This window comes from Coregonus lavaretus (genome assembly GCF_964263955.1).
Source record: "Coregonus lavaretus genome assembly, contig: HAP1_SCAFFOLD_5231, whole genome shotgun sequence".
NCBI lineage: Eukaryota > Metazoa > Chordata > Actinopteri > Salmoniformes > Salmonidae > Coregonus > Coregonus lavaretus.
Genome location: NW_028161460.1, coordinates 12,501 through 29,028, shown reverse-complemented (window position 1 = coordinate 29,028; position 16,528 = coordinate 12,501). Strand labels below are relative to the sequence as shown.

General features: G+C 45.7%; 1 protein-coding gene across 1 annotated transcript in view; it reads left to right on the top strand.

The window, feature by feature from the left end:
* Window positions 1–737: 737 nt before the first annotated feature.
* LOC311120646 (isthmin-1-like) overlaps window positions 738–16,528 on the top strand; it is a gene marked incomplete at its 3' end in the record, with an annotated part of 23,405 nt that continues 7,614 nt past the window's right edge. The window contains exon 1 of the mRNA XM_084195229.1: window positions 738–974. Coding sequence (XP_084051355.1) covers window positions 834–974 — 141 coding nt within the window. The remainder of the gene's footprint in view (window positions 975–16,528) is intronic.

Below are 16,528 nucleotides of genomic sequence, written 5' to 3'. Positions count from 1 at the left end.
TGCGAAAGGTAGCCACACCAGCTCGTTCATCCCCCTGCGCGAATTCAATATGAAGTTTTTGGATAGAGGATAGCCCAGATAATGGGCGGGAGGGAGAATGTTTCCAAAACATCCAAACCAAGGAGTTCTGCGTACCACAGATGAGAGAGAAGAGAACGAGACGGTTTGATTGTAAGGCGAGGAAAAGGTATAATTCGGGTAAACAGTGGAGAATGCGGTGCGGGAAACACGGGGCTGGAACTGGGCTGCAAGTCTCTTGATATAATAATCTACCTGGAGTGCAACATGCGATAGCCTACATGCTTTTAACATAGTATACGTCGGGCGCAAAAAAAAAAAAAAGAGTTCCGTGGTTATTTCATTACTTTACCCGTGGACAGTTTTACACAGTCGCCCTGACAGCATTTGGAGAAATAACTTTGGAGATCCACTCCAACATAGAAGGAGCATATCATTCACTGGGATACCAAAGGAAACCGGAACCTCGCTGAATGGACCTTTAACTTTGATCCTTTTTACACATCGAATCCGAACCCACTTTCTGTTCCACTTTGAAGACCGCGCTCTACCTAGGCTGATCTGATGTCATTCAAAATAAACTACATCAACCTAACATAACCACACCGTGCCAAACTTTACATTTTGACCGATTTGTTTTCTTGATTCCTCCTTTTTCCCTTAAAATTGTAATTCTGAATCCAGAAGTGGCTCCGAAGTGGTGTTGCGGCTCCTCGCCCGCAGCGGATCCGGAGCTGGGAGTGTCTGCAGCGGGAGGAGCTGGCGGAGGACCCCCTGCCACACCGCAGGGACCGAAGACCGGTCAGGTGAAAAGGATGGTTCGATTAGCGGCAGAACTCTTGTTGCTTTTGGGACTTCTACTTCTTACCTTACATATCACGGTGTTACGGAGCAGCCCGCTGCACCAAGGGAATTTAACTCTGAGCCAGGATCAGCAGGATACAGTGCTCGGGGAGGTGAGTGCTATTTCCTATTCTAATCCATTCTGTCGGAAACTGTAGTATAAATGTAAGGGGCTCTTTGGGCTATTGCGTTTGGGGTTAGGGCTCAGAAAGGGGAATAAGCCTGTCACTTCTATACTATACTGCGGGGGTTGATAAGACCCCAGCATCAGTTGCAGGGGCTCTTTGACTAAACTGTAAAGGGGTAATGATTGCACTGTGAAAGGGGTAATGATTGCACTGTGAAAGGGGTAATGATTGCACTGTGAAAGGGGTAATGATTGCACTGTGAAAGGGGTAATGATTGCACTGTGAAAGGGGTAATGATTGCACTGTAAAAGGGGTAATGATTGCACTGTGAAAGGGGTAATGATTGCACTGTGAAAGGGGTAATGATTGCACTGTAAAGGGGTAATGATTGCACTGTGAAAGGGGTAATGATTGCACTGTAAAGGGGTAATGATTGCACTGTAAAGGGGTAATGATTGCACTGTGAAAGGGGTAATGATTGCACTGTGAAAGGGGTAATGATTGCACTGTGAAAGGGGTAATGATTGCACTGTGAAAGGGGTAATGATTGCACTGTAAAAGGGGTAATGATTGCACTGTGAAAGGGGTAATGATTGCACTGTGAAAGGGGTAATGATTGCACTGTAAAGGGGTAATGTATTGCACTGTGAAAGGGGTAATGATTGCACTGTGAAAGGGGTAATGATTGCACTGTAAAGGGGTAATGATTGCACTGTGAAAGGGGTAATGATTGCACTGTAAAGGGGTTACCATGAATTTGACAGTAATTTACAGGCAAGTAATATTCTGAATTTAATATTACAGTACACCAACTGTAATATATATATATATATATATATATATATATATAGATATATATATATATATATATATGGTATCAAAGCAAGTACCGCGTAATGACACACAGTAAAATACCATAAAGTTGACTTTACTTTACTGTAAAAAAAGATAATGCTACTGTAATTGGAATTAATGAATGAATGGATGAATTACATTCATTGAGGGGAGGGGTTTGTATTTCATAGTTTTTTACTGTAATTACAAGGTATTATAATAATATAATATGCCATTTAGCAGGCGCTTTTATCCAAAGCGACTTACAGTCATGTGTGCATACATTTTTACGTATGGGTGGTCCCCGGGATCGAACACACTACCCTGGCGTTACAAGCGCCAATGCTCTACCAGCTGAGCTACAGAGGACCACAAGCTAGGTAAAGTGTTTACACATTACAGCATATTAATGAATATCTGGTGTTTTATATCACTTTCACTTATAGAGGCCTTAACAAAATACTTCCAAACTGGCAGAGACTACAGGGCAAAACAGACCAGAAAATGCTCAACCATTAAAGGTTTAAGACTGGCTGCCACTCCAATATGTCCCCGGGGCACTTTAACCACGTAGGAGTTGAGGTCAGGCACCACAGGCTGAAATGGCATTTATCCATCTACTTATACATTTTGAGATTTGTTGGTATTTTGGTCCATTAATGTTAGTGTTTTTAAAAAGTCAACATAAAAATGTCAAAAATGTTGACGATAATGTATCTTTTCTTTAGTTTATCATACTACCATCATACAAATGTTCATGAATTTTAACCATTTTAAAATGAACATACATCGATCATTTCAAAGCTCACATAATTGAAAAGCCCGTTTCATAAAGAATGTTACAAACTGGACTATATTTAGTAACTTCCTTTGAAGAGATGGTGATTGGGTCTAAATAGGCGTTTGGCGTTTTAAATTAAATTGTATTTGTCACATGCACCGAATACAACATGTACAGACATTACAGTGAAATGCTGACTTACAAGACCTTAACCAACAATGCAGTTTTAAGAAAAATAAGTGTTAAGTAAAAAATGGATAAGTAAAAAAATAAAAAAAATAAAAATAGAAAAGTAACAAATAATTAAAGAGCAGCAGTAAAATAACAGTAGCAGCAGCGTAAAAAGAGGGGGTGGGGGGGGGACAATGTGGGGGTTCCCGAGTGGCGCAGCGGTCTAAGGCACTGCATCTCAGTGCTTGAGGAGTCACTACAGACCCCCTGGTTTGATTCCAGGCTGTATCACAACCGGCCGTGATTGGGAGTCCCATAGGGCGGCGCACAATTGGCCCAGCGTCGTCCGGGTTTGGCCGGTGTAGGCCGTCATTGTAAATAATAATTTGTTCTTAACTGACTTGCCTAGTTAAATAAAGGTTAAATTAAATAAAAAATGCAAATACTACGGGTAGCCATTTTATTAGCTGTTCAGGAGTCTAATGGCTTGGGGGTAGAAGCTGTTAAGAAGCCTTTTGGACCTAGACTTGGAGCTCCGGTACCGCTTGCCGTGCGGTAGCAGAGAGAACAGTCTATGACTAGGGTGGCTGGAGTCTTTGACCATTTTTAGGGCCTTCCTCTGACACCGCCTGGTTTAGAGGTACTGGATGGCAGGAAGCTTGACCCAAGTGATGTTCTGGGCTGTACGCACTACCCTCTGTAGTGCCTTGCGGTCGGAGGCCGAGCAGTTGCCATACCTGGCGGTGATGCAACCAGTCAGGATGCTCTCGATGGTGCAGCTGTAGAACTTTTTGAGGATCTGGGGACCCATGCCAAATCTTTTCAGTCTCCTGAGGGGGAATAGGCTTTGTCGTGCCCTCTTCCCGACTGTCTTGGTGTGTTTGGACCATGATAGTTCTTTGGTGATGTGGACACCAAGGAACTTGAAGCTCTCAACCTGCTCCACTACAGCCCCGTCGATGAGAATGGGGGCGTGCTCGGTCCTCCTTATCCTGTAGTCCACAATCATCTCCTTTGTCTTGCTCACATTGAGGGAGAGGTTGTTATCCTGGCACCACACGGCCAGGTCTCTGACCTCCTCCCTATAGGCTGTCTCGTTGTCGTCGGTGATCTAAATTCAGTGTAGACCTTCTTGTCTTTACCTGCCATTTCCCGAAAGTCAGACTCTTCCCACAAAGCCAACTCATTTTCTGAGCTTCAGAATCATCTGCATTCACCAAATTTGCCAAATGACATCAGTTTGTCCGGTTGTAAGGAAATGGAAAGCTGTGAAAACGACTCAACATGTTTCTGATAAGATTCCAGTTTGGCTCGGATGCATATTTTATCTGGTACTATCAGCTTTTATGATGCTGGTAAAGATAGATACTGTCTGTAGAGGTGCTAACTGCACATTTTCATTCTGTCAAGATGCTGAAAGAAATAAATAATATTTCTCCACTCCTGTTATGAGTAAAAATGTTGCCTACATTTGGTGTATAATTTTACTGCAAGAAATTCTTAATTCTGCAGGAGTTCATATTAAGGCTTTGTGAGAGGTTATAGACCTACAGTCAGTCTCCAGATTTCAGTTTCCATTTAACCCATCTGAACAGTAGGCTACAGTTCCCTTGATGTGCCCATAGGCCTATTTGAAGTCCCCGTCTTGTGACTGTCGAATTTGTATAGCGCCTCACAATCATCACAAATAACACAGCCGGCACTGCTATCATCCTCTTTTACCACTTCAACAAATCTTTCCCAAACATTACTTTTCTGGCCCTCCCTTCTGTTTATTCTCAACTCTCCATGTTGCAGCTTTTCTCTTATTGAATTAAACTCGGACATTGTCCTTTTTGCCTTTTAGTGGATCGAGGTGAACCTTTTCTGCCCGTTCCCGAAAGCATTTGGCGGTTGGCGTGTGTAGAGTTAGGCCCTGAAGCTCAGGCTTACGCGCTAACGCCAGATAGCCTAAAAATAATAAAAGAAAAACCTAAATGAAGATATAAATTGCACAAGAATGATACATTTATGGATGTTTTTAAAGGTATCGTTTTCTCTTTATTCAAACCCACTATGAGTCAACTCGCGCATCACTAGAAAGAAACATTTTTTAAAACTGCATAGAACCATTTAAAGGGATACCTCGGGATTTTGGCAATGAGGCCCTTTAGAGTGCCCTTCAGAAAGTATGAGGCCCTTTAGAGTGCCCTTCAGAAAGTATGAGGCCCTTTATAGTGCCCTTCAGAAAGTATGAGGCCCTTTATAGTGCCCTTCAGAAAGTATGAGGCCCTTTATAGTGCCCTTCAGAAAGTATTTAAATCCCTTGACTTATACCACATTTTGTTGTGTTATAGACTGAATTCTAAATGGATTAAATATACTTTTTTTCTTCTCACCTTCTACACATAATACCCGATAATGACAAAGTGAAAACATGTTTTTAGAGATTTTAGCAAATATATTGAAAATTAAATACAGAAATATCTCATTTACATAAGTATTCACACCCCTGAGTCAATACTTTGTAGAAGCACTTTTGGCAGTGATTACAGCTTTGAGTCTCTAAGAGGTTTCCGCACCTGGATTGTGCAACATTGGCCCATTATTCATTTCAAAATTCTTCAAGTTCTGCCAAATTGGTTGTTGATTATTGCTAGACAGCCATTTTCAGGTCTTACCAAGTAGATTTAAGTCAAAACTGTAACTCAGCCACTCAGAAACATTCACTGTCTTCATGGTAAGCCCTTCAGATGGAACCCTTCAGATAGAACCCTTCAGATAGAACCCTTCAGATAGAACCCTTCAGATGGAACCCTTCAGATAGAACCCTTCAGATAGAACCCTTCAGATAGAACCCTTCAGTTGGAACCCTTCAGATGGAACCCTTCAGATGGAACCCTTCAGATAGAACCCTTCAGATAGAACCCTTCAGATGGAACCATTCAGATAGAACCCTTCAGATAGAACCCTTCAGATGGAACCCTTCAGATAGAACCCTTCAGATGGAACCCTTCAGTTGGAGCTCTTCAGTTGGAACCCTTCAGTTGGAGCTCTTCAGATGGAACCCTTCAGATGGAACCCTTCAGATAGAACCCTTCAGATGGAACCATTCAGATAGAACCCTTCAGATGGAACCCTTCAGATGGAACCCTTCAGATGGAACCCTTCAGATAGAAGCCTTCAGATAGAACCCTTCAGATGGAACCATTCAGATAGAACCCTTCAGATGGAACCCTTCAGATGGAACCCTTCAGATAGAACCCTTCAGATGGAACCCTTCAGTTGGAGCTCTTCAGTTGGAACCCTTCAGATGGAACCCTTCAGATGGAACCCTTCAGATAGAACCCTTCAGATGGAACCCTTCAGATGGAACCCTTCAGATAGAACCCTTCAGATGGAACCCTTCAGATAGAACCCTTCAGATGGAACCCTTCAGATGGAACCCTTCAGATGGAACCCTTCAGATAGAACCCTTCAGATGGAACCCTTCAGATGGAACCCTTCAGATAGAACCCTTCAGATGGAACCCTTCAGATGGAACCCTTCAGATGGAACCCTTCTGTTGGAACCCTTCAGATAGAACCCTTCAGTTGGAACCCTTCAGATGGAACCCTTCAGATGGAACCCTTCAGATGGAACCCTTCAGATAGAACCCTTCAGATGGAACCCTTCAGATGGAACCCTTCAGATGGAACCCTTCAGATAGAACCCTTCAGTTGGAACCCTTCAGATAGAACCCTTCAGATGGAACCCTTCAGATGGAACCCTTCAGATAGAACCCTTCAGATGGAACCCTTCAGATGGAACCCTTCAGATGGAACCCTTCAGATAGAACCCTTCAGATGGAACCCTTCAGATGGAACCCTTCAGATGGAACCCTTCAGATGGAACCCTTCAGATAGAACCCTTCAGATGGAACCCTTCAGATGGAACCCTTCAGATGGAACCCTTCAGATGGAACCCTTCAGATGGAACCCTTCAGTTGGAACCCTTCAGATGGAACCCTTCAGTTGGAACCCTTCAGATGGAACCCTTCAGATGGAACCCTTCAGATGGAACCCTTCAGATGGAACCCTTCAGTTGGAGCTCTTCAGTTGGAACCCTTCTGTTGGAGCTCTTCTGTTGGAGCTCTTCTGTTGGAGCACTTCTGTTGGAACTCTCTCTCTCCCACACTTGCACCACACTGTTGTTGCCTTTATTTTAAACCACCGTTGCACAGCAGCTTTACAGCCAAAAGAAAACACCTCTTTTGTCTCCCTCTTTTTACTCAAAACCTGTCATATTTGATCCCCTCTGAAGACTGAAATGTGTCTGTTTGTTCAGGCAGACCCTTGCATCCACCTGTTCTGTTGGTGAGGTTTTAACCAGGTCAGTATTATTAATACCCTAGCCATATTTGTCCTAGTAGGACTCACCACCACCAGAATCACTTGAACTGATATCCCCCGAAGGACTTGGCCCTGTTCTAGAATTAGAATTAGATCCATTCTAATTCTAAAATCAGTCATTCTAATTCTATGGTTTTAGCAGCACATTTAAAAGAGCCCCAGTAGAGGACAGGACAGGACAGAGGGTTAGACGTCTGTAGCAGCCAGAAGGCTGGTTTAACTCTTCAGTAGAGGACAGGACAGGACAGAGGGTTAGACGTCTGTAGCAGCCAGAAGGCTGGTTTAACTCTTCAGTAGAGGACAGGACAGGACAGAGAGTTAGACGTCTGTAGCAGCCAGAAGGCTGGTTTAACTCTTCAGTAGAGGACAGGACAGGACAGAGAGTTAGACGTCTGTAGCAGCCAGAAGGCTGGTTTAACTCTTCAGTAGAGGACAGGACAGGACAGAGGGTTAGACGTCTGTAGCAGCCAGAAGGCTGGTTTAACTCTTCAGTAGAGGACAGGACAGGACAGAGGGTTAGACGTCTGTAGCAGCCAGAAGGCTGGTTTAACTCTTCAGTAGAGGACAGGACAGGACAGAGGGTTAGACGTCTGTAGCAGCCAGAAGGCTGGTTTAACTCTTCAGTAGAGGACAGGACAGGACAGAGGGTTAGACGTCTGTAGCAGCCAGAAGGCTGGTTTAACTCTTCAGTAGAGGACAGGACAGGACAGAGGGTTAGACGTCTGTAGCAGCCAGAAGGCTGGTTTAACTCTTCAGTAGAGGACAGGACAGGACAGAGGGTTAGACGTCTGTAGCAGCCAGAAGGCTGGTTTAACTCTTCAGTAGAGGACAGGACAGGACAGAGGGTTAGACGTCTGTAGCAGCCAGAAGGCTGGTTTAACTCTTCAGTAGAGGACAGGACAGGACAGAGGGTTAGACGTCTGTAGCAGCCAGAAGGCTGGTTTAACTCTTCAGTAGAGGACAGGACAGGACAGAGGGTTAGACGTCTGTAGCAGCCAGAAGGCTGGTTTAACTCTTCAGTAGAGGACAGGACAGGACAGAGAGTTAGACGTCTGTAGCAGCCAGAAGGCTGGTTTAACTCTTCAGTAGAGGACAGGACAGGACAGAGGGTTAGACGTCTGTAGCAGCCAGAAGGCTGGTTTAACTCTTCAGTAGAGGACAGGACAGGACAGAGGGTTAGACGTCTGTAGCAGCCAGAAGGCTGGTTTAACTCTTCAGTAGAGGACAGGACAGGACAGAGGGTTAGACGTCTGTAGCAGCCAGAAGGCTGGTTTAACTCTTCAGTAGAGGACAGGACAGGACAGAGGGTTAGACGTCTGTAGCAGCCAGAAGGCTGGTTTAACTCTTCAGTAGAGGACAGGACAGGACAGAGGGTTAGACGTCTGTAGCAGCCAGAAGGCTGGTTTAACTCTTCAGTAGAGGACAGGACAGGACAGAGGGTTAGACGTCTGTAGCAGCCAGAAGGCTGGTTTAACTCTTCAGTAGAGGACAGGACAGGACAGAGGGTTAGACGTCTGTAGCAGCCAGAAGGCTGGTTTAACTCTTCAGTAGAGGACAGGACAGGACAGAGGGTTAGACGTCTGTAGCAGCCAGAAGGCTGGTTTAACTCTTCAGTAGAGGACAGGACAGGACAGAGGGTTAGACGTCTGTAGCAGCCAGAAGGCTGGTTTAACTCTTCAGTAGAGGACAGGACAGGACAGAGGGTTAGACGTCTGTAGCAGCCAGTAGTACACTATACATGGAATAGGATGCTATTTGGGACGCAGCCCAGAATCCAACCACAGGGTTAAGAGGGGTCTAGATTCAACAGGGCGTGTTACATTAAGCAGCATTCCCCCCCCTCCTCTCTCTTTCTCTCCCTCCCTCAGCTCTGTTTGATGTATTTATAGCATGCCACTGAAATACCCTTGTCACTCACTGCCCTGCTACACAACAACTATGATAAATGGGGATTCGTGCCAGACATGGGTTCAATACTACTTGAAATCATTTCAAATACTTTAGCTGTGCTTTATTGACCTTACCTGTTGCAATGGGATTCAATAGAATAGTCCCCAAAGTCCCACCCACATGTTACTTCAAATACTCAAAGGATTTGAAGGATTTCTAATAAATGGTTGTAACCCAGGACTGATTTATGCCTGGTGGTTGGGTGGGTTAGGGGTGAGCCTAGGAAAGGTGTCCTTCCTACATGGTTGATTTGGGACGTGTGAAAGTAAGTGGAAAGAATTGATGGTGTAAACTATGGAGATGAACAGAACATCACAGAGGGACATCAGGGAATGCTGTGTCTTCGTTTGTAACTGAGACTTGGCTTACGGACAATACACTCAACTCTGCTATTCAACAAGACGGTTTATACAAAATGGATCGAACCGCGGCTTCTGGTAAGAGTCAGGAGGAGCGGTATGTTTCTGCGTAGACGATTCCTGGTGTACAGAAGTTGAAAACATCTCAAGCTCCTGTTCACCCGACCCGGACTTTCTGATGCTAAAATGCCAACCCCACTATATGCCGAGGGAATTCACATATGATATTATCACAGCTGTGTACATACTGCCACAAGCTAACACCAAGGCGGCACTCAGCGAACTGTAAAAGATCACTAGCCAGCAAGAATCCTCTCACCCGGAAGCGGTCTTTATTGTCACGGGTTTCTTTAACCAAGCCCGTCTAAAACAATATTTCCCAAAATATCACCAACATGTATCCTGCCCCACAAGAGGATCCAGCGTGCTTGACCATGTATACACAAACATCCATGACGCGTACAAAGCCATCCACCGCCCCCAATTCGGCCAATTAGATCACGTCTCTCTCTTCCTACACCCCGCCTACAAGCAGCAACTCAAGAGGGAGCCACCAACACAGGGAATAGTGAGGCGCTGGACAGAGAGGGCAGACTCAATGCTGCAGGACTGTTTAAAGAATAGTGATTGGTATATGTTCAAAGATTCATCCACCCAGCACTCATCCATCAACATTGAGGAATATACATCGTCAGTCACAGGCTTCATTAGGAGATGTGTTGATGATGTTGTACCCCACAATAACAATCCGGACATACCCCAACCAAAAACCCTGGATGAACGGAGATATCCGTACCATGCTGAGAGCCCGTACTGCAGCATTCAATGTCAGCAGAACGAACACTGATGACTCGGTGGCACGCAACGCATACAAGGCAAGCAGGTACGAGCTCCGCAAATCCATTAAGGATGCAAAAAGACAATACAGACTCAAACTTGAATTGATGTTTGACAACTCAGACTCGCAGCACGTGGCAAGCACTACAGACTATCACAGACTAGAAACGCAAATCCAGCTGTGCGGTGCCCACCAAAGCCTTCCTCCCAGATGAGCTTAACACATTCCATGCTCGCTTCAAGGCAGACAATTCCGAGTCATCCAGGAGGACTCTCGCTGTTCCGGACGACCAGGTGCTTTCACTCTCCGAGGCTGACGTGAGGACTCCAATTTGCCTACTGCTGCAACAGATCCACGGAAGATTCCATTTCCATCACTATTCACACGGCGGTGACACATCTGGACAAGAGGAACACATATGTGAGAATGCTGTTCATTTGACTACAGTTCATTTTTCAACACTATAGGTTCCCTCCAAGCTCGACACCAAGTTCAGAGCCCTGGGTCTGGACACCACCCTCTGCAACTGGATTCTAGACTTCCTGACGGGCAGACCACAGGCTGTGAGGACTGGCAACAACAGCTCCTCCCTGATGACTCTGAACAGAGGGGCCCCCCAGGGGTGTGTCCTCAGTCCTCTGCTGTACTCCCTGCTCACCCACGACTGCGTGGCATTGCGCAACACCAACTCCATCATCAAGTTTGCTGACGACACCACGGTTGTAGGCCTGGTAACCAACAACGACGAGTCAGCCTATAGGGAGGAGGTAAGTGAACTGGTATTGTGGTGTCATGACAACAACCTCTCCCTCAACGTTGGCGAAACAAAGGAGTTGATTGTTGAGGAGGGAACATGCCCCGATCCACATCAACGGGACTGCAGTAGAGAGAGTCACACATTTTTAAGACTTGTCATGGACCAACACCACCACCACTCTTTTCAAGAGGGCGCAACCGCATCTCTACCTCCTGAGGCGGCTGAAGAAATTCTGCATGCCGCCCCGGGTCCTCTCCAAATATTGTTCTATAAATTGTGCCTTCCTGTACTATACTGATGCAAAAATATTTATTATATTCTACTGATCCATTTACTTTATGTTGTGTATTCTTCTCTTTTCTTAGTTCTTATTGTTGTTGCGTTGTCGAGAAGGAACCTGCAAGTAAGTATCTAGTTGGACCATGTGTACCATGTGTATCCCGTACATACGACTAATAAAACTTGAAACTTGGAGGAGCTAGGCTTTGATGTACCCACAGACCTTTAAATATTCTGCTGCACATCATGTGTAGATTAGATTAAAACAACCTGCTGTAAAATAAATCAACAACACGCAAATAGATTCAGGTATAGTAGTCTTGTCTTTGTGATTTGATTGGCTAGCTGCAGCAATATACCGCAGAACTGTAGAAATTAGGAAATATCCCAGGAATGTACGGTGTGTGTGTGTGTGTGTGTGTGTGTGTGTGTGTGTGTGTGTGTGTGTGTGTGTGTGTCGCACTGCAGAATGTTGGAACAGACCTGGAATAGTTTATGGCTGACCCAACACTACACAAAAGAGCAAGAGTGGAGAAGGGAAGCCAAGGGAAGCCAAGGGAAGCCAAGGGAAGCCAAGGGAAGCCAAGGGAAGCCAACGGAAGCCAAGGGAAGCCAAGGGAAGCCAAGGGAAGCCATCCCAAGAGAGAAGAGGGCCACTTGGGCTAGTTAAAGTACAAAGTCCCCCCCCCCCCTATCACCCCTCTAACCTGGCTGGAGATTACACCTAAGACTTTGCAACATTCATATACGAATTCTACTAAACATAAAGGGCCTGTTTCCCGGACACAGATTAAGCCTAGTCCTAAGAGTAAGAGGCACTTTTAATGGAGAATCTCCAATTAACATGCTTTGTAGTCTAGAAATAGGCTTCATCTGAGTATGGTAAACTGGCCCACTATTTAAAAGACTGATAGATAGATAGATATTCATGAAAAAATGTCAATTTCTCATAGGAAATGAGTCGGCCACCACTCTGCCGCACAGTGAGCTTTAACATTGCACCAGTTCGCCATTAAAACGTTGCTGCACAGTGAACCCGAGTTCTGTTGTTAGAATAGAATGGGTTTTGTGTTCTATGAAAGGACTTGCTCTGCTCTGGCAGTGATGTCCAGATCTGGTTGACTGGTCTGCCATTGAAGACGATGATGTCATCTCTCCCCCCCCTGCCTTGTCACGGCCCAGGGGGTCATATTCATGGGAAAGGTGTCATATTTAAAGAGCCCATTCAACCGAGACACAAATGGACAGGATGGGGCTGTGTGCACCTGTAGAACGGAGAACAGACCTTTTAGACCTAGCGCTGGCACAGGAAGTAAGGTGACAGGAGAACAATATCCTCACCTACTGACTCGCAGGAAGATTGAGCCTCTACAGAGCCTTCCACTGAGGAACGATAAGAAATAAACAGCTTATTTGTTCCAAGTTGTACGAGTTGACATTGGAATCAGGGTATGCGTTTCTTTCCAGCCACACCGTAATAGTCAATTGATTTACAATCTGCACACGCGATGTCCTTCTTCTCCTTGAATTAAAGGCGCACTATGCAGAAATCGCTCCGTCATTTCCTGGTTGCTAAAATTCTAATAGTTCGCCTAATTTCAGTTTATGTGACAAAACAAGAAGGTCTAGTGTAGAGAATCATTGTGCCATCTAAACCGCTGTGAAATATACTTCCCATAATCAAAAAATATTATGTTTCAGCTGTTTGAAGCTGGTGTACAAAACCGAAAAGTAAAAGATGCAAAAACAAAACTTAAAAAACGGGAAGTATAGAAATAGCGCACATCCACAATAGAACAGATCTACTGATTCTTAGACATGCTTTCAATGAGAATGAACAATCTTATGTGAATTTGGTCAGGTCGTCCAAAAAGTTACATATTGTAGCTTTAATTGATGAAGTCAAATATATATAAAAAAAAAAATTACACAGTCTACCAAGTTTGAGAGAGGAGACAGAAAGGAAAGGTATGTATTATCTTCCAGAGTGTGGGGCTGGCTGGTTGAGCAGCAGCATCTGGGTCCAGTGTACCCTGCCTTCATTTCCTGTCCCTCTCCCCGGGGGGGGGGGCTGCCCCCTGAGTGGTTACCCATTGAAAACATCCTCCTCCTCCTCCTCCTCCTCCTCCTCCTCCTCCTCCTCTCCTCTCCTCTCCTCTCCTCTCCTCTCCTCTCCTCTCCTCTCCTCTCCTCTCCTCTCCTCTCCTCTCCTCTCCTCTCCTCCTCCTCCTCTTCCTCCTCTTCATACCCTTTTCTCCTGCTCATCTACTCGTCTTCTCTGCCTCCTGCTCCTCCTCCTCCTCGTCTCCTGGCAAAGTGAAAAAGGAGGAAGCAGGAAAAGGGGGTAGAAATAATAGGAAGGAGTGGAGGATGGGAAGGGCTGGTGTGTGGAGTTTCATAGGAAGGAGTGGAGGATGGGGGGGCTGGTGTGTGGAGTATCATAGGAAGGAGTGGAGGATGGGGGGGCTGGTGTGTGGAGTTTCATAGGAAGGGGTGGAGGATGGGGGGGCTGGTGTGTGGAGTTTCATAGGAAGGAGTGGAGGATGGGGGGGGGCTGGTGTGTGGAGTTTCATAGGAAGGAGTGGAGGATGGGGGGGCTGGTGTGTGGAGTTTCATAGGAAGGGGTGGAGGATTGGGGGGGGGCTGAGTCTCCTGAGTGGCGCAGTGGTCTAAGGCACTGCTGCGCAGTGCTAACTGTGCCACTAGAGATCCTGGTTCGAATCCAGGCTCTGTCGCAGCCGGCCGCGACCGGGAGACTCATGGGCGGCGCACAATTGGCCCAGCGTCGTCCAGGGTAGGGGAGGGAATGGCCGGCAGGGATGTAGCTCAGTTGATAGAGCATGGCGTTTGCAACGCCAGGGTTGTGGGTTCGATTCCCACGGGGGGCCAGTATAAAAAAAAAATGTATTCACTAACTGTAAGTCGCTCTGGATAAGAGCGTCTGCTAAATGACTCAAATGTAAATGTAAATGGTGTGTGGAGTTTCATAGGAAGGGGTGGAGGATGGGGGGGCTGTTGTGTGGAGTTTCATAAGAAGGAGTGGAGGATGGAGGGGGGCTGTTGTGTGGAGTTTCATAGGAAGGAGTGGAGGATGGGGGGGGCTGTTGTGTGGAGTTTCATTCATGGGTTTTCAGAGGGTGAGGAGAGGGGAGGAGAGGGGAGGGTAACAAAATCCTGCGAGGCCCCAGATTACCTGAGAAATTGTGGTGTGTCACTTTTGATATTCAAATGAAAGCTCTTCCTTGGTGGTGAGTAAGGGGGAAGACCTAGCATGACGAGTGGGTCTAAAAGGCTCTATAACACTGGACTTAGGTCTACACTGGGATAACTGGATTGGCCCAAAGAGAGGCTGATGTGGAAGACTTGATTGTTCCCCATGAAGTCATTTGAAGGTAGATATCTGTAAGATACTTTTTCCTGTTTCTCTTCATCTGTAGGATGAAATGAGGGTGGATGAAATGAGGGTGGATGAAATGAGGGTGGATGAAATGAGGGTGCTCGTGTCCAGAAGAGCCCTTCTTTACTCTCTCAGGGGTTCAATTATAAACAGTGACTTCTGAGGGCCGGGAAGAGGAGGTTATCACATGGCTATCTGATCTTAGACCACCCTGAAACAACCACAGAGATTCCTGTGATGTTCATATGGAGGGGTGGACAGTGGCTGGGGCCAGGGCTCTGTGTGTGTGTCCTGCAGTGTTGAAATTAGCCCTTGCCATATCTTGTTTAGCTCCCATATCTTGTTTAGCTCCCATATCCTGTTTAGCTCCCATATATTGTTTAGCTCCCATATCCTGTTTAGCTCCCATATCCTGTTTAGCTCCCATATCCTGTTTAGCTCCCATATCCTGTTTAGCTCCCATATCCTGTTTAGCTCCCATTTCCTGTTTAGCTCCCATATCCTGTTTAGCTCCCATATCCTGTTTAGCTCCCATATCCTGTTTAGCTCCCATATCCTGTTTAACTCCCAGACAATCAGGGCTCTTTGTGGTGGCAGATTTTCGTAGTTCTTCTCATATTCTAAATGTTTCAATTCCATCTTTTGCATTTTATGACTTTGTTTGTACGCTTTGATGCGTTCCTGGCAATTTGGTGACCACGATGACATTCTGGGTTTGATCGATGATGGAGGAGCTTTGGTTAGAGGAGTCTCTGCATATTTATTACAATCAGTCATGTCTTCCTTTGATTATAGGGAAGGTCCAGTTTTTTTCTCTCTCCACTTGTCTTGTCTGAAAGGAGAAATAGCACCCATCTAATAATGTGTAGCACAACGAGTGACACACAGAGATCATTCAGCGTGGATAAGGCTGGTGTTGTTTTACATTTTTACATTTTAGTCATTTAGCAGACGCTCTTATCCAGAGCGACTTACATGAGCAATTAGGGTTAAGTGCCTTGCTTAAGGGCACATCGACAGATTTTTTCACCTAGTCGGCTCGGGGGATTAGAACCAGCGACCTTTCGGTTACTGGCACAACGCTCTTACCCACTAAGCTACCTGCCGCCCTTGTTCAGTACGTCTAGTGAAAGAGTTAATGTGAGGACCAGAATGTGCTACTCTTCTATGCCTATGTTCAGGCTGCTGATGGACCCACATGTAGTCTAGATTCATAATGTATCCAGTAACTTCCTTTAGGGTCCTACGGAGCCCATATTGTCCCAGAGTGCATAGCAGCTCCCCTTGCGTGCGTGTGTTTCTGTCAGACGGAGGACTGAGGAGTGGTTTTCTGTCCGCCCAGAAGAGGCAAAAACTGTTGCAATGTTTGCTCAGGTTTCCCCCGTAGATGGAAGAGAGCTGTAGTATTTTGAAGAAATGAAAGCATCGGTCTCAGCCCGCCACTGTTTTTTTTATTTCCCAACAGACATCAGACATAACATTCTATCCTGTTGTGGGACCAGGATATAATGTTATGTCTGGTGTATGTTAAAGGACAGTTACTGGTTTGGGATAGGAAAACCCTGACATGGTCCCAGATCTATTTGTGATGTCTTGCCAGCTCCTGTGGTCATTTTCATACCAAACAAGAGGGCCATAGAAGTTGGGCCATGAACAGACCAGGGAGACGGCTAGAGTGAGACTGGGTCAGCTGGTTTGGACTGGCTGAACCCGGTGCCCTCTGTCATGTCCATGTGAACCAAGTTTCCCTGTCATCCTGAAATATCAATCTAATGTGTTTTCTTTATGGGGGGGGGGTCAGGT